The 24,123-nt window shown below is 39.4% G+C and overlaps 5 protein-coding genes across 10 annotated transcripts in view; 2 read left to right on the top strand and 3 right to left on the bottom strand.

Moving 5' to 3' along the window:
- col27a1b (collagen, type XXVII, alpha 1b) overlaps window positions 1-5,142 on the top strand; it is a 56,355-nt gene extending 51,213 nt beyond the window's left edge. Inside the window, exons 58-61 of one of the 5 annotated variants that reach the window (XM_026321049.2) lie at window positions 29-197; window positions 297-406; window positions 1,326-1,544; window positions 3,039-5,142. In XM_026321049.2, the coding sequence (XP_026176834.1) occupies window positions 29-197; window positions 297-406; window positions 1,326-1,544; window positions 3,039-3,185 (645 nt within the window). In that variant the 3' untranslated portion in view covers window positions 3,186-5,142. Of the gene's footprint in view, window positions 1-25; window positions 198-296; window positions 407-1,325; window positions 1,545-3,038 lie in introns of those variants that run through there. The other 4 variants (XM_026321048.2, XM_026321052.2, XM_026321050.2 and 1 more) reach the window with 4 other exon arrangements.
- A 208-nt stretch (window positions 5,143-5,350) lies between these two features.
- LOC113138527 (3-oxoacyl-[acyl-carrier-protein] reductase FabG) lies at window positions 5,351-8,006 on the bottom strand. Its single transcript, XM_026321053.1, has 8 exons — window positions 7,889-8,006; window positions 7,575-7,745; window positions 7,133-7,311; window positions 6,257-6,350; window positions 6,098-6,167; window positions 5,966-6,002; window positions 5,753-5,816; window positions 5,351-5,563 (listed from the first exon to the last, which is right to left on the bottom strand). The coding sequence occupies exons 1-8, from the start codon at window positions 7,910-7,912 to the stop codon at window positions 5,405-5,407; spliced, it is 798 nt and encodes a 265-aa protein (XP_026176838.1). The 5' UTR covers window positions 7,913-8,006; the 3' UTR covers window positions 5,351-5,404.
- A 105-nt stretch (window positions 8,007-8,111) lies between these two features.
- ppil3 (peptidylprolyl isomerase (cyclophilin)-like 3) lies at window positions 8,112-9,893 on the bottom strand. Its single transcript, XM_026321047.1, has 6 exons — window positions 9,815-9,893; window positions 9,492-9,566; window positions 9,176-9,269; window positions 9,026-9,093; window positions 8,820-8,938; window positions 8,112-8,579 (listed from the first exon to the last, which is right to left on the bottom strand). Exons 1-6 carry the CDS (start codon window positions 9,815-9,817, stop codon window positions 8,453-8,455), a joined length of 486 nt encoding a protein of 161 aa, XP_026176832.1. The 5' UTR covers window positions 9,818-9,893; the 3' UTR covers window positions 8,112-8,452.
- A 2,265-nt stretch (window positions 9,894-12,158) lies between these two features.
- lrrc8ab (leucine rich repeat containing 8 VRAC subunit Ab) lies at window positions 12,159-18,410 on the bottom strand. Of its 2 annotated transcripts, XM_026321646.1 has the most exons (4): window positions 18,269-18,410; window positions 17,642-17,764; window positions 13,977-16,095; window positions 12,159-13,819 (listed from the first exon to the last, which is right to left on the bottom strand). In XM_026321646.1, the coding sequence occupies exons 3-4, from the start codon at window positions 16,086-16,088 to the stop codon at window positions 13,544-13,546; spliced, it is 2,388 nt and encodes a 795-aa protein (XP_026177431.1). In that variant the 5' UTR covers window positions 16,089-16,095; window positions 17,642-17,764; window positions 18,269-18,410; the 3' UTR covers window positions 12,159-13,543. The 2 variants fall into 2 exon arrangements, with proteins under 2 accessions (XP_026177431.1, XP_026177432.1); XM_026321647.2 differs by lacking the exons at window positions 17,642-17,764; window positions 18,269-18,410 and adding an exon at window positions 17,015-17,541.
- A 63-nt stretch (window positions 18,411-18,473) lies between these two features.
- Window positions 18,474-23,702, top strand: hscb (HscB mitochondrial iron-sulfur cluster cochaperone). Its single transcript, XM_026322686.1, has 6 exons — window positions 18,474-18,934; window positions 19,046-19,142; window positions 21,485-21,574; window positions 21,734-21,878; window positions 22,795-22,842; window positions 22,988-23,702. Exons 1-6 carry the CDS (start codon window positions 18,570-18,572, stop codon window positions 23,080-23,082), a joined length of 840 nt encoding a protein of 279 aa, XP_026178471.1. The 5' UTR covers window positions 18,474-18,569; the 3' UTR covers window positions 23,083-23,702.
- The last annotated feature ends 421 nt before the right edge of the window (window positions 23,703-24,123 follow it).

Genomic DNA, 24,123 nt, shown 5'->3' with positions numbered 1-24,123 from the left:
GTAATGCCAGTGTTTTTGTCCAAAGCAGAATTATCAGAGTATGGACCTGCCCATGTTAGACCAGGGTACACACATTTTCAAGACTCTGCAGCATCTCAGCACTCTGATCCAGAGTTTAAAGAACCCTCTGGGGACCCACGACAATCCGGCCAGAATCTGCCGAGACCTCTACAACTGTGAACACAAGATGCTGGATGGTGAGGTGACATTTAAACAGCCCTATCATTCCTCTGCACATATTCACTCTGGTTTGTTTAATAGGAACACTTCACTTCTCTGCTGCTTCTTTTAAACAGGAACTTATTGGATTGACCCAAACCTTGGCTGCACTGCTGACACCATTGAGGTGATATGCAACTTCACTGCTGGAGGACAGACTTGCCTGAAACCCATCACAGTATCCAAGGTTAGGAAAACTTTTTAGCTGTTTGCCTCATTTAGACAAAATACCCAATTAAATGTGAAAACACATCACTTAGATGCAGACACGATAGCTTTGGGGTAATACTGAATGTGTGAATCTGTGGTTGCCTTTGTCCATCTGCAGAATGTGTTCCTGTTTACAAAGAATTTCCAACGTAGAGCTTAGGGTTTAACATGGGCTCTGTGTTTGTGTCATTTATCTGTTAAATGAAAGTTGCACAAGCTGTTTATATTCTGGCTCTACACACTGAACTCTAATACTAAAATCTGGATCATTCTTGCAATGAATCTTAAGGCATCCCACTTGAGTTGTTGGACTTGGCCAAGTTGCCGCTAAAGGAACACTCAGTTGGCAAGAAAACCTCTAGATACTCAAACTTTCCTTCATCTCTTCATTCTTTTGTTTTTGGAGTTATATTTCAGCCATTAGATACTATGACAAAACATCATGGCCAGATCTATTTCCTGAATAAACTGTAATTAAAGTAATGGGAACAGACAATCATAGAGTCTCTGATCCAGATGGAAATTCTTCTACTACAGAGACCAACACTTGCCAAGAACTCAGTCCAAGTCTTGTTTACGTCTGGAATGTTTGAACAAACAAAAATAATATAGGGTTTTGAGGAACACATTTTTCATCTACTGCTGTTGCTCATCTGTCTGTGAATATACCTCAGAATGGTAAAAACACACTGTACCTTAACAGGCGTTTAATGTGAATGAACCATAATGAAGTTTTATAATTTTCTAAAAATCTGTAGAAATGAGAGCCATACAGGCTTGACCACCTATATTCTGTTATTCATGTCATTAAATCATGGTCAGCGTTTCATCTTCCAGATTCAGACCTTAAATTATCAACCTCATGATCATACTACAAAATTGCACTTGCTTCATAGTTGGAGATGGGAGTTGGTCGCATCCAGATGAACTTCATCCACCTTTTGAGCACTGAGGCCATGCAGCACATCACTATTCACTGCTTCAACACGCCTGTGTGGGCAGTAGGGCCCTCCCTGCAGCCTTCAGCCACAGCTGTGAGCTTCAAGTCCTGGACTGGGGAGAAGATTCAGGCAGGAGATCTGCTGGAGCCACTTGTACCCAGGGATGAGTGCTGGGTATCTATTGTTACTATTTGGATATAAAAGTCACCCAGTCATGATGGTGTGCTAAGTATGGAGCTGAAACTAGGAGGTGGTTATCTTTATTAAGCACTAAGACTGAAAGCAGGGAGCTCGTCTCTTCTAACTTTACCCATTAACACACAATGTCTTGTTTGTTTAATTCATACACAGAAAGGCATACAAAAAACATCAAGTTCCTGTTTGTTTGTTTGTACTGATTAAATTATAAGGTACATATTAATTAGTGATTTTTACAGAGGTGATAGGCTGATTTTTTTTTTTTTTTTTCCCCAAACTTGGAGATTTGTCTGCTTCAGGTCTTCATGCTAAGATAAGCTAATGAGCTACTAGCCTTAGCTCCATACCTAACCCAAAACAAACCATTTTTTCTTTTACCTCTCATGTTACCTAGCCATGCAGACAGTTTTGGTTTTATTTCAACAGGTTTGGAGGGATCTTGTATTTCTGCCCCGAACCCAATTGTGAAGGTCCGAGCAGGCAGACACAGGATGCCAGGAATTTTTCAAAAAAAAGGGGATTTATTCACCCTTAAAAAACTTAGGCAAATACAAAAATAACCAATTACTAACTAAAGAGCTCTAAAAGAGGTCAACACAGGATAACTCAACTCAGAAAAACTATTAACTAAACATCTTAGACCCCAAACTAACAAACCAAAAATGACCCAACCCAAATTGACACACAGGGGAACATATATACTGGCTGGCCAAACCAATACACAACACACAGGGGAATAAACACAAGACAACTACTAAATAATTCACAAATAAACTCTAAACAAATAATTTCTAAACTAACTTAATTCTTATTAATAAATACACAAAATTAACATAACAAATAATATTCCAAAATAACTATATAAATCAAATTAAACATCTCCCTTATAGACCTCCCCCTCCTCCTGGGGCAGCCATTGGTATAGTCCAATTGGGCAAACAGTATTTCAACCTCCCCAAGAACTCAGTCCAATCCTTTGGATGATGCCCCAGGGTCCACAAAACGGTAAGTAGTTACTTCATGGGATGGCCAAAGCTGAGGCCATCACACCAATGCAATGGAGGTGGATGGAATTTGGTAAAAGATGCTAACAGCTTCCAAAAAATAAAACAGCCTGGGTCTTTCTGTAATCAATACTCCTTTTATGCATCACTATCAACATGCTTTAGAAGGACCATTTCCTCCAATGAAAACTGTTCTCAGTGAAGTCTGAGAGTTATCCACAATAACTGGGGCATTGTTTGTTTAAAGACACAATGTTGTTGAATTATTAAGTATAAATTCTCAATGCATTGTGCACCAAAAACAAAGTTCCTGGCAGAAATCTGACTGATCTTGTGAAAACCTGCGGCAAAAAAACTAAACTATCTGCACAGCTGGATTTAACTAGAGGTTAGTGAGAGAACCGAATCTTTGATTTTATTTTGCCTTCCACATAATCACACGATGTGTCATAACCTTTAATTTCAGATCAAAGATGGCCGCTGGCATCAGACCCACTTTATCTTCCAAACCCAGGACCCAAACTTACTGCCCATAGTGGAAGTGTACAACCTACCGACCACAGAACCTGGCGCACGCTATCACCTTGAGGTTGGGCCCGTGTGCTTCTTATAGCTCCGTGGAGGGGCCAGGAATACTTCTTAAAGGAGTTGACTACACGGAGGGGGGTGGATGAGGGAGACTGATGCTTATACGGTTTTCAGACCAGACTGCTTTTTTTCTCTCCACAATATATGCTTGGACTGCAGAAACAGGAGGGGGGCACCAGAGAATGAAGGACCATTGGAAATGCAGAGACAAGACATCTGTCACTAATTAGCCTATGGAAAACAAGCTCATTTTTAGAGACTTGTTTACGTGGCACAAGACTTGGATGCCTCTTTTTGGAAGAAAGTAATATCAGTGTGTCGTTTATGTCATCTCTCGGACCATGTTGTACCATATTTTCTTCACGGTTCGATACTCAATTTTGCAAAAGCCTAAGACGTTTTTCAATAGAGTTCTGTACAGAAATATGGAACAGTTATATCTGCAAATGGAATAACTCCTATTTTACTATTTATATATATGTACTGTATATTGTAATATATAAAGTGCAATAGTTATTGTTCCACAGCCTTTAGGCATATACAGTATCGACATCACTTATTCAGGTAAACAGTATGCCTCAGACACATAGGTCTACTGTCTCTACAGCCCTTTTCAGACATGGAACACGTAACATTGCTGGCTTCACTAGTCTGTTAAAGCGCCAACATGCTGTCCTTCAGCTATAGCTCACTTATGCATTAGTGTTACTCACGCCTTCATTCAGACATACCCATGATCGTGGCAGAGAAAACCACAGTACGCATGAGATAACTTGCCATACTTTGCTACACCACAGCAAATGTGAGAATTTTCTTCTGACATTTTTGTGGGTTTTTTTTTTTTTTTTGTTCTAGCCCATCAAAACAATTCTTCATTGCAGTCAAACTGACCGCTTCCAAAGTATGTCTAGGATTAGGTTGCAGCTTTTTAGAACATCACTTCCTAGAAGTCAGTACATTGTAATCCTCCATGTCAGTTATGTGACTGCAGACCTCTGCCATGGTGAAAATAACACATACATATTGCCAGATCCAACTCAGTAACAACTTGTAAGTGACCATTTAGGCATGAAGCCAACACGTTCAGAAACCATCAGATTAAGGGAAAAGAGTGAATGTCTGAGAGGGGCTTAGGTGAGTCTTTTTGAGCCTCTTTTAACTGTCCAGTGCTGAGAGACCCTATGTTTAATTTATACAAATATCTTCACACTAACAACTGCTGTGTGGTGCTTTCAGTTTCAAGGTGGAGCCAAAATTTCCACAGTGGGAACAGTGAAAAGTGTGTCAAGATGCTACCTCGTACTTCACCTCTCATCTCATAGCAACAAGATGTTACCTGGTATAATCTGGGATGACACAGAGGTGACACCTGGTGCTGCAACAGTTGACACTTGTACAATAAACTCGTCAGCGCTCAGCAAAGCAATGTCTGCTTACAAAAAAGGGAAGATTGTAAAATACATACAGGCCAAATTCATTAAATTATATTTTAAGGTAGTTTAACATTTTCAATATTCTTTCTATGAGCCTGACAATAGTTAGTATTTTTTATTTGGTAAATTGAAAATGTGTAATTATACAGCCTTTATCATCTACAGTGGATTCTGTTTAAATTCTGACTAGCATCCAGTTCAAAACCAAGTCATGTCTTTTCAGTATCACAGATTTTACAATGCCTAAGTTTTTAAAAATAATTTAAATGTCCTAGACAATCAAGGGTATTTAAGGACATTACCAGCCTTATTATTCACTGGTGTATACAAAACATGCTGCAATTATGGTTGGACCTACCAACTGATAAACTCAGAGGATTTCTCATACACAAAATTAAAATACCACAGTACATGAGCTAACAGCGTTTGATCTGTACAGATATTTTATGCTGTGTGAATGAAGTCTGACTCAACAGGTGAATCAATAAATGTCTGAAACCAGTGTTGACAAGCAGCTCAGTTTTTCCCCCAAAGAAAAATCCGATACTAATAAATTTAAAGTGCTTACTTGTGACCGTGCACTTTAGCTTCCATTTGTTCATGTTGCACCTGAAACCGTTGAGTCCTGACAGCTAATAGTGTTGTAGACATGGAGAAAAACTGTGTTCTTAAAGTAATGCCTTGTTTTTTTTTTCAATTTCTAGGGGAATCTGTCAACTGCAGCCTTTCAATTAAAAAATAAAAAACACAGGCAGACTTGATGGTTCATAGCACTATATTGACAGAGTGTTGAATGCTACAAAATACAGTCTCATCTTGGGCACATGGCATGGCGACCTCCATCAATTGGTAGGTTGACTCCAGTAATGAAGCTGGCAGCGTCAGATGCCAGGAAGGCGATGCTGTGGGCCACTTCCTCCACCTCGCCTGGTCGACCCAGGGCATGGGTCTGCTTACACTTTGCAAGAAACTGATGGTGAAAAGGACCAAACATAGATGAGAGGGACATTAAAAGGTAAATATTTTTAGATTTATTTGCAAGCAGGCAGAAGAAGAAACAGCAGTTCAGGGGATGGTTTTGGATGATTTCTGTTTAAAATGACATGGACAATGTGAATTTGTTTTCATTGGTGACATGTAATAGTCTCCGATGTGTTACCTGAGCATACTGCTCCTCATCTAGTCCTGCTCTCCTGTGGACATCAGTGATGATCACACCTGGACTAAAGACAGAAGCAGCAAAATATCAGAAATACTAAATTCAAGAAACAACTGATAGAGATTGTGGCAATGGCAATTTCTCACAATCTGCATTATCAAATGAGAAATTGAATTGTTTTGTGTGAAGTTGTTACAGTGAAATTGCACGTACCAGACAGAGTTCACTCTAACTTGTTTTGATGCCAACTCTGAAACAAAGAGCAGTTGTATGCTTTTCTGTGCTGATGTGCCATTGTGAATTTTTACAGTGCTCAATATATATGGATATCGTGGCTCAACTCACCAAGTGCTATGCAGCGTGTGAACTGGTCAACAGCAGATTTGGACATGCAATAAGCCAGCACACCAGGGAACTACAGAGAAAATTCACAGTTCCCATAGCAATAAAGACACTTCATATGAAGGTGCTACTAAAAACTTGTCCAGCTGAATTAATACCCACTGATCTCTGTCCATTGACACTGGACACGTTAACAATGGATCCTTTGGTCTTGATCAGGTGAGGGACACACAGTTGGGTCAGGTGGTATACAGATCTGGAATATGAAGCACAAGATTAGTGGACACACTAGAGTACTGAGTTAAATTACTGAAAATACACCTGCACACAAAATATTAAGTTGGGGACTAGATACTGCCATCAGTCTTCTCAAGGCTGTAAAGGACAACTGCACCCTAACAGCTGTGATGGGATTCACCAGTGTGATAACAGCAGTATCACACCTAGTCCCACACATTAATCCTGTTACATTTAGATTAGGGGGCCGGTGAATGGTGCCATTGGTCTAATGTTTGTGGATTTATGACAGTGTGGCCTGATGTCCTCAATGAAATCTGTGGGTCAGCAATGTACACTCCGTCTTTCTAGAGTGTACTTTTGTTTTGATGTTCAGCTTTGTTTACAGCACAAATGAATTTAACGCAGGAATAAATGCAGTGGCCAGCCCTACATTAGATTACATGTCCTAAATAACATTTCCTAATACCATTCAAAAGGACAGTATAGCCATAAAAAACAATCTATGAGTCTGAAAGTGATGTCCAGTCATGCTCCACTGCCCAACACAGTCACATCTAGATTTAGCTAAGAATCCAAACACATGCTGCCTGAGCTTTTTGATTTTTAAAATGGACTAATTCTCTTACAGAATGAATATAAACAATATGCTTAATCAGAATATGAACTCTGACTAATTGATCCTATAAACATGCCATATATCATATTTCCTTTTATGTCACATAACTCAAGTCAAAATGTAACACGGCCATTATCACCTTACATTTGACTTCACAGTCCGTCCAGTCTTCGACATCCTACCTGACATTAATGTTCATGACCTTGTCGTACTGAGCCAGGTCCGTTGTCTCGATGCTGCCCATGGCCAGGATACCAGCACTGTTAACCAGGACATCCAGCCGTCCGTAGTGACCAATGGTTTTCGCCACTGTCTTCTTCACCATCTCCTCATCAGTCAGGTCTCCTGGGACAAGCAAGGGCTGCACCGTAATGCACACACAACATTTGATTAAGCATTTTTGTAAACTGTTTTACGCTTTGTCATATCCATCTCTTTAAATGGTTTCGAACCCATGTGCCATCAAACAGCTGAGCCTCAGTTACTACACTTTGCTTATATGCGGCTCTATTAACAGGACGCTACGCCAAACTCCACTTAAACTATTCAAATACAGTTTGCGACAGCGTGGGCATGTCTGTGCTCGTTACACGTTAGTGTCCAGCTCCGTGTGCCGGTCGGTACCTCAGCAGCTCCACAGTCCGTGCACCGTTTGGCTGTTTTGTTCAGCTTTTCCACGTCGCGGCCGTTCAGGGCCAGCAGGGCCCCGAGCCTGGCGAACAGGACGCTCGTACCTGCCCCGATGCCTGAGCTGGCTCCTGTTATCAGGGCCACCTTTCCCTTCAGGGAAGTCACCTGAAACACACACACAGGGCCCCGCCAAGCCGGTGTTCACACACGACTCTACCGTAAACACATTAGTTTAGCTCGTGTTCGACAAGTATCAAAGCAGGTAGAAAATAATTAACGATTAAATATATTTAAGGCAGCGAACCTACTTTAAATGCATCGTCTGAGGACATGGTTTTGTTTCTGTTCGTATGAAGTTTGCACTAACTGGCTGCATGAATTGTCCACGTCTGATGACGCAATTCTACACAACAAGTGCGCACATTTGTAGTCCAAAATATTCAGCCGCTGTTCTGGCCGTCCAATCACGCTGGTTTTTGTGTGGAGACATTTGAAAATAAAATGTACACACAGAAAGTGTTTTCATATCGATAAAAAAATCGTACAGAATTTGTAAATTTATTTACAGGAAACCCCTAAATGTCAATACTGTACAAAGTCAGACACAAACAGGATACAAACAATTCTTACATAGCTGTTTGAACAAGAAGGTATTTTTCATCCCAGTAACATTATTCCTCATGTAATTAGAGAATGCTGTTAGAAAAACCTGAGCACTTTACAGCTCCAGAGTCAGGATGCTGCCCATCGTTGGTGTCTGGGGGCTTTCTCTGGCCTTTGACAAGGCACCATACATGTGCATATACCAACTGTCTTATTGGACAAATCAGAGTCCACATTTATGAGAAAGGCCTGTCTGAGGAGAAAGTCATCTATCCAGCAAAAGGGTTGGCATGAATGGTGATGTCTTTAATCCGTGTTTCAGTCAGTGGTCGGAAAGTCTTTTCATTCACAGGCAGCTTCTCCAGTTCGTCCAGTGTTTCCAGTCCATCAATAATCCTACATGTTGAAAACAGAGATGTCATGTTAAAACCTAAAATTAGCTGAGGTCATGTAGATGTAATGTTATTGTTACTTAAGGTCTGAATGAAAAATCCCTATGAAACTATAATTATTACATTTAATGAATCAGTGACTGTCAAGCACAGTCTCATATAGTCCCAACAAATTTCACAGCATGTTTCTTCTGTTTTCATTGTTATTTCCATGAACACGTTTCCTGATATAAAATGAACGTACTTTCCAAATGCTGTGTACTTCATGTCCAGATGGGGCTGTTTGCCGTATGTGAAGAAAAACTGGGAGCCATTTGTGTTGGGCCCATTGTTTGCCATTGAGACCACTCCTCTCACATTATGCTGAAATAAAATAAAGTACAAAAACACAAATATAAAAATGCTAAAAGCAAAACTAATTAGGTTAAACCAACTAAAGGAGGGTCTCACTTTTAAGTGTTCACTGAACTCATCTTCAAATTTGCGCCCCCATATACTTGTTCCTCCCTTGCCTGTGCCTGCAGGAAGGCAAACAACAGCTAGTGAGAAGGTGAAATCTTAGATTGTAAGCACTGATCAGTCACAACAAGAGTCCAGTACCTGTAGGATCTCCAGTTTGGACTATGAAGCCTTTAATATTTCTGTGGAACTTGCAACCGTAGTAGAACCCGCTGGCACACAAAGCTAAAAAGTTCTGTAAAATAAACAGAGTCGTGTTATAGTGTAGCATGACTTTCCTTATCCAACATTTGAAAATCAGTGTCATTGTTAAAATCAGTTTAGCGTCTAAAACGAGAATAAAACCAAGTAACAACAGGATGTGGTGGACACTGGCTTTACAGAGCCACAGTTCAAACCTGGAGGGATGTCAAAATAAAACGTGAGAGATTCACTTTCAAAGAATCTTGTCTCTCACCTCACATGTTTTCGGTGTGCGCTCACAGAACAGTTCAATTTTAATATCTCCCAGATCTGTATGAAGGGTGACAGCCTGCAGAGTGTACAGAGGAAACAGTTATTAATAATAAAAACATTCTAACGTCCACTGCTTAAAAGCCGCATAGCTTAGTTTAGCCTAGCTTAGCTTAGCCCAATACAAAGACAGCAAACACGAGCAAATGACGACGTTACAAAGGCGCAGTTAACTGACGGACTCCTACCTAAATTAGCCGCGTTACGAGACAATAACTTTTTAAGTTACATAACTTTTTACTTTGATATCAGTTTACCGTTCCTCACCATTTCAAACGTTGCGTCTGTGAACAAGTGTATCGGAGAAACACGTCCGGCTCTGTGCAGTTACTCGGGTATGAAAAGTTCCGCAAAATAATGCCGTCATTTCAAATGAATACATACACAGACACACACGTACACGGTAACGCGAAACTGTTATTAGCGTCTGTCTCTATTATTCTGCGTAAATCTCTTGAGCTATTAATGTATGTTTGTGGCGTCTACATTGAGCTGTTGCCTCACAGCCAATCCCCAATTACACATTGACCTACTCAACTTTCTGAAAAACATTACAATAGGTCATATCTCATATGGCATCTTGGCAGCTACCAAACATCTAAACATGATCTCAAATTAGTAATTTACACATTTACAATGTTTGACAATTATCAAGCAGAAACAAAGACAGATTTGGTCAACCACATTTATTTATTTTTTACTTCAGTGGATGATGTACAAGAGACAGTGAGACATGCTCAAACTGAATACTTATTGTCGTATCATTCATGTCAACACTGTGAGTTCCATTTTAATGAAAAGTTGGCAAAAAACAATAAATCGCCTACAATTAGAGTTGAGTTAGGGAACATTAAAAATGATTTTGTACCCAAGTGCCATCATGAAAACATACACACACAGATAACACCCATACAAACACTTCACCTGTGCCAAGACACAGTGTTTCTGACATGCTTCAGCTCAATTAATATATGGTCCCAGACAAAAACCAAGTGGTTTCTTTAACAACACAAACACATCTTGTTTTAAACCAGCAGTCAATATTAAATACACCAAACCAAAAAATAAAAATGTATAGAAATGCATATAAAAGGTTATAACAACTGCTTAAATTAATTAAAAAAACAGGTGTAATAAAAAAAATTGGCCATCAACTCAAAAAATACTAGCTGGTTTTCCTGAGAAATTTAGTTATTCTGCAATAATGATAGCTGTCAAAATGCAAATATACAAGTGAAAATACAAAGAACGAAAAGATTAATAATGACTGTGCAACAAAAACCGTATCCAAATATGATTCCACTATACTAGCAATCTACACATTGTTATTTTTAATGTGACCATTTATTTGTGGTACACACTGCAATACTTAACATTTGACATTAGGCTTTTGGATGTCACTAATTTAGATAATTGATTGTCTTAATCTGTGAAATACTAAACAGGTGCTGGGTTTCTGGATGTCATTTAAAATGCTTTGGCTGGGACCTCCAAGAAAAGGACCAAATTTAATTTATCTGAGTTAAAAAAAAAAAAAAAGGAATCTAACTCCATGACTGACAGTTATGTAGTTGAACTTTTTCATGTTGGTAAACATACAAAACATGCATTGTATTTATTAAGTAGGATACCATTATTTGGATTTACCTAAATGAAAAAGCAATCTCTAACAGTTAAATGAATCTGATAAAAATAATGCCCATGCACATTCAAAACCTACATCACTATTTTTGCATTTTTAAAATAAAGGCAATATTGCACAATATAGCATAATTAGACATTTTACTTCAATATATGTACATAGCAGAAGCTATTCTTCTGCTTTTTAACCCAGTTACTATATTGTATATTGCTACTGTCCAAGTCTTCTTTGCACTCAGGTTTATTAAAACATAAACTGATGTTTTTTTTCCTCGGGGTAAACACAAGAACCCCTGTTATGTGTACTGTTTCATTTTTAGCACTGTGCAGTAATGCCTCTCTCAGGCAAAATGTATTAGGCTTTTCTCTATAATAACCACACCAGAGAAATAAATGACAACAATTAGATGCTCTGAAAAGTGTGAAATCCCAATTATGACAGGGAAAATAAAAAAAAATAAGGACAAATGCATTTATTAACTACGGGTTGTGAACCCAGGACTCCCCTTACTGTGAGGGTGATGTCAGTTTTAACTAATGAATCCAATTTAGTAAGTCAAAATTAGTATTACATTGCAAGTTAGATTTCCATTTTTTTTTTCCAAATAATTTGTAATTCATTGTGTTTCTTGATTATTGCTGTCAAGTATGATCATTTGTGAAAAACCCAGAGGAATTGACGAAATGAAACATTAGAGCAAAATATAAAATAAACAGAACTTATGATTAGCCCAGGGCAGTCTAGTGCAGCTTAAAAGAAAAACAATCTACCACAAAACCTGAACACAAGTGTCATCATTTGATGCCACAACAAAAACAGCACAATAAAAATGTAACAAAAGTTAAGGCAACTCACCTGAAATGGCTTTTTATAAAAATGCCTCATAAAATTCTTTTCACTGATAAATGAATTTGAAGGAATTACATATTTTAATTTAAATTAAATGGAATGTGCTATTAATCTTTTCAAAGTAAACGGTAAACTGTTAATTTTACTACAATGAAGTTTTAGAATTCATTTTGACCTTATTGCATTGTTCTTTCACATGAAAACACAAATTCTGTAACACAAATGGCTGTAATCTCACACACTGGTGAACAGCATTTATGCTGAGCAATGCACAGTATTTAATTTAATTACTACTTTGTCAAGGTAAAAACACTTCTTGTTGTCAGACATGATATTCAGGGCACACAGGTAGACCAGTGATTACTTCACATCTATGACAGCATTCTCGTGTTTTGAGTAGCCTTCTGTGTCTGAGCGGGACAATACAGCATCTGGGGGTCCACTTAAGTGATAATGTTGTTTCATCCTGTATAAACTTCATTTGAAATCATGAAATACATGACTCAGCTCATTCAAAACAATCTCCGTATTTTCTCCATTTCCCCTTTGTTCATTTTGCTCTGTGTAATTCATTACAGCTATAAAACATGCCATGAATGTCAAGGATTTTACTCAATTCCCACTGAATGGTATACCGGCAGTAAAGTTTAGGTACTTGTTTCCTGATACTACTCACATAATTGCATGGGGCTGATGTTTTGTTATGCATGCCCACTGAGCAACATTCAGCATAATAATTGCTTTTGTTCAAGCTACCTACTTTAGGTCCAACACAGTATACATCTTTCCCCCCAAAGAGGCCAGCAGCTTCTCCACTCTGCCAAACTGGCTCCATGAAAGGACTGAACTCTAGTTTAATACCACATGTTGTACTTGTATCTCCACCTCTACAATACTTACTCTACTAACATAGTATCTTCAATCACTGCCCCCTCCCCTTACATAACACCTTCTCAGACACTAGGGACCTAAGAATCTCCATTCTTTATCCTTAGTACAGTCTTGTATAAAGGTAGCTGAAGAAATTCCTTCCTTTGACAATTTCTATGCACAGGAATAAAAAATACTAGTCAAATTATTTTAACCAGAGTTTTTAAAAATTATTTTCAGTTATGCATTCAATCCTCAAAGAACATGCTGGTGTTTTTAGTAATTGTCACCAGTGGAAACCTTGTTCTAACTCTGGTTTTAGCAAAGCTGGCCGCCATAGCCAAGAAACATAAAATGTAATGCCTCTGCTGCTCACAGTAGCTCTGCTACATACCGTCATTACTGGGTTATAATGGAAAGGCCTGGGGAGTTGTTTGTAAAAGGATTTTTTTTAAAAAATCAAGTAGACAGTTAAGACAGAGAGAGCAATCAAACCTACTACAATCAGTATTTTGGTTTTGCCAAACCGGCAGCAACTCTTAGTACACAACTTTACTGACAGTACACTACAGCAAGTCTGCTGTGCCAGGGGAAAGTTAGCAAATATCTGTTTTCACTTAAAGCCACTGACCTTTTCAAGGTTGTTCTTTATCAACTTTCCACAATTGTTCTTTAATTTCCGTGGGTAAGGTGTTGAAAAGGTCTTCCTCCACCACGAGGCCGGTTCTCTTCAGTTGTCGGCACTCACCCAGCTCCACAGGCAGACACTCGAGACGGTTTCCTCTCAGCTCCAGCTGCGTTAACGCGGTCAGTTCTCCAAACCGCGATGGCAGAGACTGCAGGCAATTGTTCCCCAGGTTCAAAGTGCGAAGCTTCTTGCACTGGAACAGCTCATTAGGAAGACTCTCAATCTGTAATTTAGCAATGGGAGCGGGTTGTGAAGGCAGAGAAAGGAGAGTGATTACAAAGCTGCAGACAATTTGTTGGAAACAATCCAAAGAATAAACGCAATTGAATATATAACCAAAGTTTTAATTAGTTTAATAAATGTGATACTGAAGCTCCTACCCTGTTGGCTGTCACTGCCAGGTACTGAAGATTCTGGATGAAGCCAATGTCTGTTGGAATATGGGTCAGGTTGTTATGACTGAGGTCAAGGAAGCGCAACTTGCGGCAATAAAACAATTGGCTGGGGATCTTCTCAATCTTGTTTCTGTTCAGGTACAGCTTCTCCAGATTGATCAGTGTGCCAATCTGGATGGGAATGTAGGCAATCTGGTTATACCAGAGCTTAAGGCAAACCAGCCGATGTAGGTGCTGGAAGCTGATGATCTCCTCAATGGTCTTCAGGTTGTTGTCCTTCAAATCAATCTCTTGCAAATTGTGCAAGCTGAAGATTGAGTGCGGTATGCGTTCTAGATCACAGCGAATGAGCTCCAGTTCTGCGAGATTCACCATCTTCTTCAGGCTGTTCAGCACCATCAGCTTGGTGCCTTCATTATTGATTGAAAGCTTCTGGAGGTGCATGCCCACATCAGTCACCACCTGAGGTAGCTTGGTAAGATTGCTCTTCAGACGAAGAACTTTGAGCCTCTTGAGCTCGCGAAGCCCATCGATGACAATATAGCGGTTGTTCTCAGCACTGAGATTCCCTGTTAGATGAAGCTCACTAAGATTCTTCAAACTGTAGATCCATAAGGGAATCTCCTTGATGTCAGTGAACTTAATGTGCAGAGACTTCAAGTTTTCACGCAAAAAAGCCAATGCTGGAGCTTCAATTTTGGCCGGGGTGTGATAAAGCCACATTTCCCGCAGGTTGACCAGCTGGGCGATGATTGGGGGAATAGTGACATCTGGGATAAGCTCCAGTTTAAGAACCTCCAGCTCCATCAGGTCAAACACTGTGTCTGGAATACCACTCAGCATGAAAAGATGCAACTCCAACTTCTCCTGAGAGTTCTTAGTTATCCTCTGCCTGAGCTTGTCCAGTGTCCACTCATTGTTGAGGTTGAGCTGCCTCAGCTTATTTTCGCTTACTTCTGAAAGGAACACAGCAAAGCGTTTGGAGTACAGTGGGTCATACTGATCTATCATGTGCAACATGAATGCAAAGTCATTCTTCACATCAGGTATGTCACTGTAGCTGCTCTCTTCCCGTATCGACTCAAAGGAGTACTTCTTCAGAGAGCGCCGAAGCATCCAGCACAGCGTGTACATACAGATCAAACCATACACCATCACTAAGCTAATGTAGAAACAGGCTAAGATTTTAAAAAGTGTAGCCAATGGGTGAGCACAACGATAAACACTGTAACCTGTTAGATTTTCTATATTCACTGAACAGTCTACACTGAATTTAATATCGCGTACATAATAACCTGTGTAGCAGATTATCAAAATAAACTTGATGACTTTGATGATAGTCTGGCGGATGTAGAGTTTGTACACAATGTCTCCTTCTTCAACATGTATACGGAACTTTTTCACTTTTTCGAACAGAGCCTTTGCCTGTTCACCTTCTTTCTTGTCCAATACACCTGTTTCTGTCCTGTCTACAATGCCCTGCTCAAAGCGTGTCTTTGTCCTTTGGAGCATTGGAACACTCGCTTCAACATCCTCACTAATGACAGACTCCTTGTGGTCCATTGAGCCATTTAGCCTTATTGGTTTTGGGTCACTCTCTTCAACCACTGTCTCTGACAGAGCCCTAGTTGTCCATGGAGAATCAAAGCATTTCAACAAGATGGACACAAAGTGCTCTAGTTTGGAGCTAGTCCGCGGAAACTTAAACCAAAAGTTGCTGCAAGCTAGGAAAATAAGTGTGTGAAGTAATACTAGGTATGGGAAATACTTGGCAAACCAATGCAATTTGTTCTCATAGCACACAGCATCCACATAGTTGTATTGGTGGCGATCCAGATCATACTGAATCCCTTTGGGCTCCAACAACACTGATGTGGAGAAAGTGGAATTGAAGTTCTTCTTGCAGGTCTCATTGACCACCCATTTGCAGGGCAGGCAGATCATCTTGTCCTGGGTAACCTGCAGTGTTCCTCCAAACACTGCAATCATAAGCATAACAATGGAGATGTAGTCGGTGAACACATCCCACCATGGTTTCAGGATGCGGTAGGCTGGCTGTGTGTCCACAAAGTACCGCAGCTCAGTGATGGGGATCATGGTTTATCTGTAAAAAACAAGATGATTTGGGTAATAGTCATAGTAGAGCCATATACTGAAAAACTATATACACTGGTGTTCCATTAAGGACTGAACAGGCTTTAGCTGAACCACAACACAATACCAAACTGACAAATCAATACTACAACACTAACTAATACATTTATATGTCAGAACATTTCAGGCTTAATTTGAAGGCTGCCAGACGTAATGAAATACAGATTCCCAACTGGTGTGACAAAGATTTGCTTGAATGACTCCACTGGGTGAACTACCATTTATTGCTTCAGCCATTAGTAAAGAGGCACAAATAATCTTGCTTCCAAATAAGTGGAATTTCAAATGTCGAGACCAAATGGAAAAGCAGCAAACTATAATGCTAAACTTAATTTGACTGCTTTTTGATTTAGTCTGTACAAAATTGAAGTGAAAAATTAATGGTTGACCTTAGAAGTCTATGCAGACTATAAACGTAATAAATGAGCAAATTAACATCAATCAGCCTAATTAGTTGGAATATATAAATTGCTATTATTTCCTGCTGATCTCAATCCTGACACATAATCTAAGTTTAACTAGTGATACTTTAAAGTTATCAAAACAGAAAGGAATGTATATGACACTGAAAAAATAATTACATGTACTGTAATATAGGATTTTATCCCTTCAATGAAGAATAAATCCATGCAACCATACAGCCACATCTATACCTGGCGCACAGGCAGTAAGACCTAGTCATTACTGTAAGCTGTTGTATGAAATATAACCAAATAGCATACACATTGTCGTGGGTTCCTCTTCTTAATATTACCTATCAAAGAGGTGACGGAGCACCTCTAATGCCTCGTCACTCACACGAACAATACAATCTGTATATAAGGACGGATAAAATGAGCTTAATGCACTTGAAAAACAGTTCTACTTACAAGTCCAAACTGCAAAGTGCAATTACTCCACACACAAACAGTCAATCCGCAAGTACTGCTTCTGCAAAGCTGCACATCAGTGCCAGATAAAGCCATCGAAATCAACCTCTAGCCTTGTGCGAGTGTGACACACCCAACATGTAAGCTTGAGGAGTCACTCCTCAAAAGATGATGTTCCGTTTTGGCTTGTCTAACCCAAACAACATAACCGCCAGAGGAGCCACCTTGGTCTCCTGCTCTCTATTCTTAGCCATTTCCGTTAATAATACCCAGACTATTGTCTGTGGGGGCCTTGAGAAGCACCTCCCTCGCCCTTCAGAAGGAGATCCTGTTTACCTTATAGACACTGCTGTCTCCAACTAGTCACCTTTTGCTCCCCGACCGCCCCCAAAACACACACCCACACATACACAATAAGAACCAAAAGCTGGCATTCATCACAGCTTGTACTTTGTTAGGAAATTATAAAAGTGAGGAGTCAAGGCGCCTAGTCTGATCTTTGGCCAAATAACCATATTCTGACTGGCCACAGTTCAGAAAAACCTTTGCACTCAGAACAACTACTCCAGTGCAGTAGCCTGAACTGGGTGAGTGAGCAGCAACAAGTACACTGAGTAGATGAAATACCAAGTCGGAGGTGTTATCTGTGCTCCAGTGCCTGATGATGTCCGTGGTGGACCAGCCACTCTCTGTGCATGGAAAAGTCCTCATGGACCACTGCCCCTTTCATCGCCATGGAGTTGAATAGATCTGAAAAAGACAACAGTTCCAGCTGTTTCTAACACAACTTACTTGAAGATAACAGTTTTATTACTCATCCAAGCTACGTATAAACAATACCACTTTACAGATCTTCCGTATAATTAAGGGCGGTGTGATTATATCCAGGTACAATCTGTGTTGCCAGATTCATAAAATAATTTAAAGGGAATTAAGTTAGTTACCACTCTCTCACCGCGCGTACAGTTAGCATGAGGCGCCTTTGTTGACAGGCTAAGCAGCTGATCACGCTTCTCGACATAAAGGTAAAGCTGTATACTATTAAATTATGTGACGATGTGTCATGACATCTGGCCATACGCTACGTATTAGCACCAATCATAACAGATACAACATCTTCTTCTATAATACAAAGTCAGCTAGGCTGCGTTTAGCAAGTGAGCTAATCGAGCTAACACTGACCACCGGCTCTGTCTGTTATTTGGACGCGATACACTGCTAACGCGTTCAAACTAGCTCGGGTGTTCAACTTACTGCGCCAGATGTGCTGCGATTAAATTCAACGTTACTTTCACATCAACAGCCGCTAACATATGACGTTTGCTGCTAACAGCTCAGTTCTGAGTTTGCTGGCTGCTGTTTTTTGTTGTTGTTTTTTTTAGCGCTTCAGTGACAAGCGGTTATCTGCCACACCGAGCGGTGGCAGTGTGATGCTTTTAACAAGCGTAGAAGAAGAAGAACTCCCTTCTTCCTCTGGTGTTCAAAAAAGAAAGCTGTTCATGTTTGACACAAGATGGTTTAATATCTTTATTGACTACACTACACCAGAGAGTATATGTTAATATCGGACATGCTGTCAGTGAACTCTCGGATTGTGCGCTCGTCCCGGGCTGTGCTGCACTTAAACTGGCTGATGACGGAGCCACTGCCTGTTTACAAGACTGTTACATGTTTGGCACATTTCCCCAGCAAGGACATATGGCACAGCAACATGACCCTCAGACCACGGAGTAAGACAAGGGAGCTAATTTGTTACAGCAATAATGCAAATGTGCCCAGGGGTTACTGTACAGGCCAAGTCAAACTGAACTGCTGGAAGTGCAAACAACCCATAGACAAAACGCCTGCATTCTTCTGCATGTCATGCAAAGTGGTCCAGCCCTCTGAGGAAGGGACATCCTACTTCAAAATCATGGATTGGTGAGTGTCTCGTCTTTCCAATTAGCTGTTACTCAGTATCTTATTAATGTCAACATTTGATTTATTATGTCTGCCTGTTAGTAAATATTCCATGTGTTGCCTTTTTTTCAGTGACTACACATTCACACTGGACATACAAAAGCTGCAGAAAAGATACTTGCAGCTCCAGAGGTCTCTGCATCCAGACAACTTCAGCCAGAAGTCTATGGTAGGCAAGGGGATGCAAGGGTAATGTGATTACAGCTCAGCTGAGGGAGATGCTCTATGAGCCAGTGGAGGCTTTCCTATCTATTAGCAGCAACGTGACACAGGGAATTAGGTCTGACCCTTTATCCCCATTAGGTCACTTGACTGTGCATTTTGGTTTTGTTAGTATGATTCATTGTGATTTGACCATAGCAACGACTCTGGGCGAAGTTGAAAGATGGATTCGTTATAAGACAGTAAAAAATTAGGACCTAATCAGGTAGCTTTGTTTGTTAAGCTAATAAGCAAACAACGAATTGGTTTACCTTGATTAAAGGAATTAATTGCACTCTGGCTTTTTAAAATATGAGATAACAAGGAGTCTACTGTGGAAAGGGTTTATTACAAAACACTGCTCTCCAACTCTAAAATCTGAAGGGATGAAAGAGAAGCAAGGTTAAAAACCTTAAGTTCAAGTATAAACCAGCTCATTGTTTTTTTTTTTTAAATATTGATAATTGTTTTGTTTATAAAAGGCAAGTGATAAGAACACAATAGAACAGACAATGGATTTGTAACTACCCCAAACCTGAGTTGTGATTTTGAAAGGACACAGATATAACACATAAAGGTTAACTACAAGTTGTGAGGAGTGCATAAAGAAATTGTTGTGCAATGTATTCTGCGTCATAGTGATGTCATCTGGGTTATTTCAGCTCATGAGACCAGAAATTTATAACTGAATGTCTGTGTTATAAACTAGGGACTGGAATTCAAAGACATTGGTGTCTACCACCAGCAGGGATAATAGTTGATTTGTAAAATACAAAATGTGAAATGCACCCTGTGATGGACTGGTGACCTGTCCAGGGTGTACCCCTGCCTTCCACCCGAGAGAGAGCTGGGATAGGCTCCAGCAGATCCCCGTGACCCTGGCTTTCAGGAAAAAGCGGGTATAGAAGATGGATGGATGGATGGATGGAAATGCAGATGTAGGATGTAGTGTTTTGGGAGCTTGACCCATACTCAGGACTAAAAGTCTTAACACCTTGAAGAAATTATATAGCTTGTGATCAGTAAAATCCACATAGCAAATTCATGGTGATGGTTTATACTTCAGTAGAGAAAAGAGGAAAGAGGTCTAATTTTATTTGGTCCACTTGTCTTTGGATGGAGCACCCAGTCACTGTGGTTTAGGAATTAAATTCGATCTTCTCTTCCCCTTTCCTTTTGATGCATCACTTCTTATAGGCACACAAGTGTACTTATCTAACACCTGAATTTTGTGTGGGAAAATAGGTTTGAGGTACTTGATAAATCACACTCAGCCCAAAGCACAGTTAGAATGATGAAGCATGTAGGCCTGTGCTTTGCATAAATCTCTTTTAACTAGTCTAGCTTTAAAAAATGTCACAAAAAGAAATAATACTTATTCTAATGCCTCTGAGTCATTTAAGGTTGAATGTGTTTATAAGTTATTGACCAAACTTTCATATTATCCTCTTTTACCCTTGTGAATCATTAAAATAGTTATGAAGAATAAGCATTATGAATACAAGGAGGGGTGGTTGGTGTGTTCATTTCTATGAAATTTATTCTGTACACGCAAGTGGAAAAGAACAATGGTTAATGTTGTTATGATATGAAAGCTAAATGCATATTCAGCAGAATGTGAGAGAGGAAAGGTAGCCTAAATGGTTTTTCACACACAACCTGTCAAATATTGTACTGTCTCTGTTTTATTTATCAGCACCTCTGGCCATTTTTTCTTAATTAGACATCTCCCAGCCTCAGGGGAAAACCTCATATATAGAAAACTCATTACTTATACAAGGCTACAAGGCAGACACCTATTGCAGTGGTTGTTATTACAGAAACAGCTGCACACAATGGGCCCATGGGCCAGAGATTGAGACTATTGATTTTCACCAGAGCTGACAGACCTGATAGCTGCAAAACGTACTCGAATCTGCCAACCGTTTCCAAGATATTTTCCTTCCCATCTTGCTTCCACATATCTGCTGTGTCAAACTTACACCTGCATTCCTTGAAGGGTACCAAACTGCTCGACTACAAAAGAGTAACTGTATGTTATACACCCAGTTGACAGTATCACCAAGGATTTGGTGTTTAAAATATTGACAGTGATATGGTTTCAGATGGCGTGTTGTAAAATTACCAGATGTAATTCCCTTTCGTGACAGTTTGATGTGTAACTCTGGATAATGCGAATATTCTTCCATATGCACAGTATGTTAGTAAAAGATGACCATAATACAGATTATTCTTCCTTGTTTTAATGAATGGATATGCACTGTATCTTGCCATAATTAAAAACAAACTTAACAGAACCCTCTTTTGCAGAAAGAGCAGGAGTATTCAGAAAGCCAGTCTGCTCTGGTGAACAAAGCATACAAGACTTTGCTTAAGCCTTTGAGTCGTGGTGTTTATATGGTGAGTTTCCCACACCTAACTTCTAATTTTTCATAGATGAAAGCTATATCTGTCTGATTGCATGTTGAAGAGAAACATCTGCACCCTCTTACATTCAAAAGTAGAGATATGAATGTAAGCAGCAGTTGAAACTTGCTAAACTTCCATCCTGTGTTTCAGCTCAAACTGCAGGGGATGCATATAGAAGACGGCACAGAGTCTGGGACTGAATCAGAGTTTCTGATAAAGCTTATGGAGATTAATGAAGCCCTTCATGAAGCACAGACTCCAGAGGAAGCCAATCAAATTGGCCAAGACACAAAAGGTAAACAAATACGTCAATTCAGTTCATTGAGTGAAACTCCAGTTGAGTGAGCTTAGCTGACTTTTTGTCATAAGTTAGTATGGATGGATGAGCAAGTGTGCCTGTTTAATTGATGCTGACACACCAAATGTGCAGTTATTTGAGATGTTTGTGACATTTGAATGCTTAGTTTGACCTCTGCAAAACTGAAAAATTATCAAAATGAAACAATATAAAAATTGAAAGTCACTTTATGGCTGAACTGCTTATCAACCTGCTTTGTTTCAAAGGTTAAAGTTGTAATCCTTACGATTTCAGCTATCTCTGATTGGGTGACACCTGGTGTTGCCATGGTAACAGCAAGTGCAGTTTAATATTACAGCCGGCACTCCTCGAGCAGCTACTTTGTCAGGAGAGCAGCTGGTGCATCTGTGTACAATTCAACCAAATAAACTCATGCTGTAGTTATGCATGTGGGCCAGGTGAATTCAGAGTGAGAACAACCGCTAATGATGAAGGCTGCTATAGAGAAAGATAACTACAGATTATAAAAAGAGGCTAATGCCCAATCAGTAATGAGATTTCACTTAATTGTTACAGAGATAAACTCATTTATGCAATTTCCACTGTGCTCTGAAAGATTGGTGCATTCTTGTGATAATGTTAACCAGTGATCACAAAATAGGTTCACCCTCTGTAACATTGACAATCTTCAAATGGTACAGTCCTGTTTGACGATCAATGAGAGTCTTACAGTGCATACTGTACAAAGCACATCAAACTGTGATACCATAATATCATTTTTCGGATGAGTTTGTTTCACTTCAAGTCGAACAGTTACTCTCAGAGGCAAGTGTGTTTCTTTGAATTAAAAGCACCATATGTGTCATGTCATGTTAACGTGCAGAGCTAAAAGTTATCTCCTCCTCGCATGCAGGAAAACTGACAGACTTGACAGAACAGATAGACACTGCCCTTCGTCAAGGTATTATATTCAGCTGTTGCATTAAAACATTTTCTCTTCCTCCCACTCATTCCTTTGTTTTGTAATCTATGCTGATGCCTTTCTTTAAGTCGCTGAGTCATTAATTGAACTTCCTTTTGCACTCTTTCTTTTTTTTAATTATCAGGAGAACTTCACGCTGCCAAAGCACTGCTTGTCCAAATGAAATACTATGCAAACGTTGAAGAGAAAGTGAAGAAAAAACTTTCTGAATTCATGTAAATTTTTATTCTAACTTGTCACTTTATTTAATAGTTTTAGCCACTTTAAAATTATTGAAGCACACATTACTGTACATTTGTCTTTGCATTATGTAAATCTGTTGTTAAAGATGAAACTCTATTTGCAGTGAATAATACACAACTGAATTAATTTGTACTCAATCTAATAATTCTTGATTAAAAATTGTATGGATATGATGGTGTAATCGGGTGAATACCGTCTCTTGTGAATTCCACTAATTTCACATGTCTAATCATATCCACTTGTGCCTAATGTATCACTGAATACTACCAATCTCTATAATTGACTCTGATTAAAATGCTGCTCCATGTTTATATGATTATCCTGCCTATCAGTTCAGCATTTTGTCATGTGGGCTTCAAACTCACACACAAGACTTTCACTCAGTTCCTTAGATTACCTTTAGGTGGGGACATAACACCTTGACAGTCATCATGCAGAAGAGCAGCACGTGCACAGGATACGAGATAATAAGAAATTCTTTATTGAGGTAGGCAACCTTCTCAATAAGTAATGGTGGTATCACTGTAGCAGTAATGCTATGTACCAGACACCTGTGATCTGTGTAATTTAGAGGTCATAAGTTGGTCTTATACACAAATGCCTGTATTTTCTGTGTTTATGAACATTCCTCATTTAACTTAAGTTTTTTTCCCCAACACCATACAGAGTAAATGATATAATCTGTAATTACTTTGCAAATTGCAGCTCAAGTCACATAAAAGCTTCTAATCCGAGAAAGTGATATGGGTGTAATCACAGTCAAATATCGAGGGAGTCGTTTTATCTGATAGGTAATCTAGTAGAATGGGAGCCGTCAGATCACATATCATATGAAAAATGTTATTTGAGACATGCCAGCATCACAACTTAAACCATTTTGTGTCTATTAATGGGTTTACATTGACATTGTTTTTCTGTGCCCCACTGCCCACTGGAGCCTCCCTCCTTAACACATCCTGACTGGTTGTTTATTAACTCTGGAACAACAGTGTCATGTGTCTGAGTTTTTTTTTTTAC

This window comes from Mastacembelus armatus, chromosome 9, assembly GCF_900324485.2.
Source record: "Mastacembelus armatus chromosome 9, fMasArm1.2, whole genome shotgun sequence".
Classification (NCBI taxonomy): domain Eukaryota; kingdom Metazoa; phylum Chordata; class Actinopteri; order Synbranchiformes; family Mastacembelidae; genus Mastacembelus; species Mastacembelus armatus.
The sequence above is the reverse complement of the archived record's forward strand: the minus strand, read 5'-3'. Positions and strand labels throughout refer to the sequence as shown.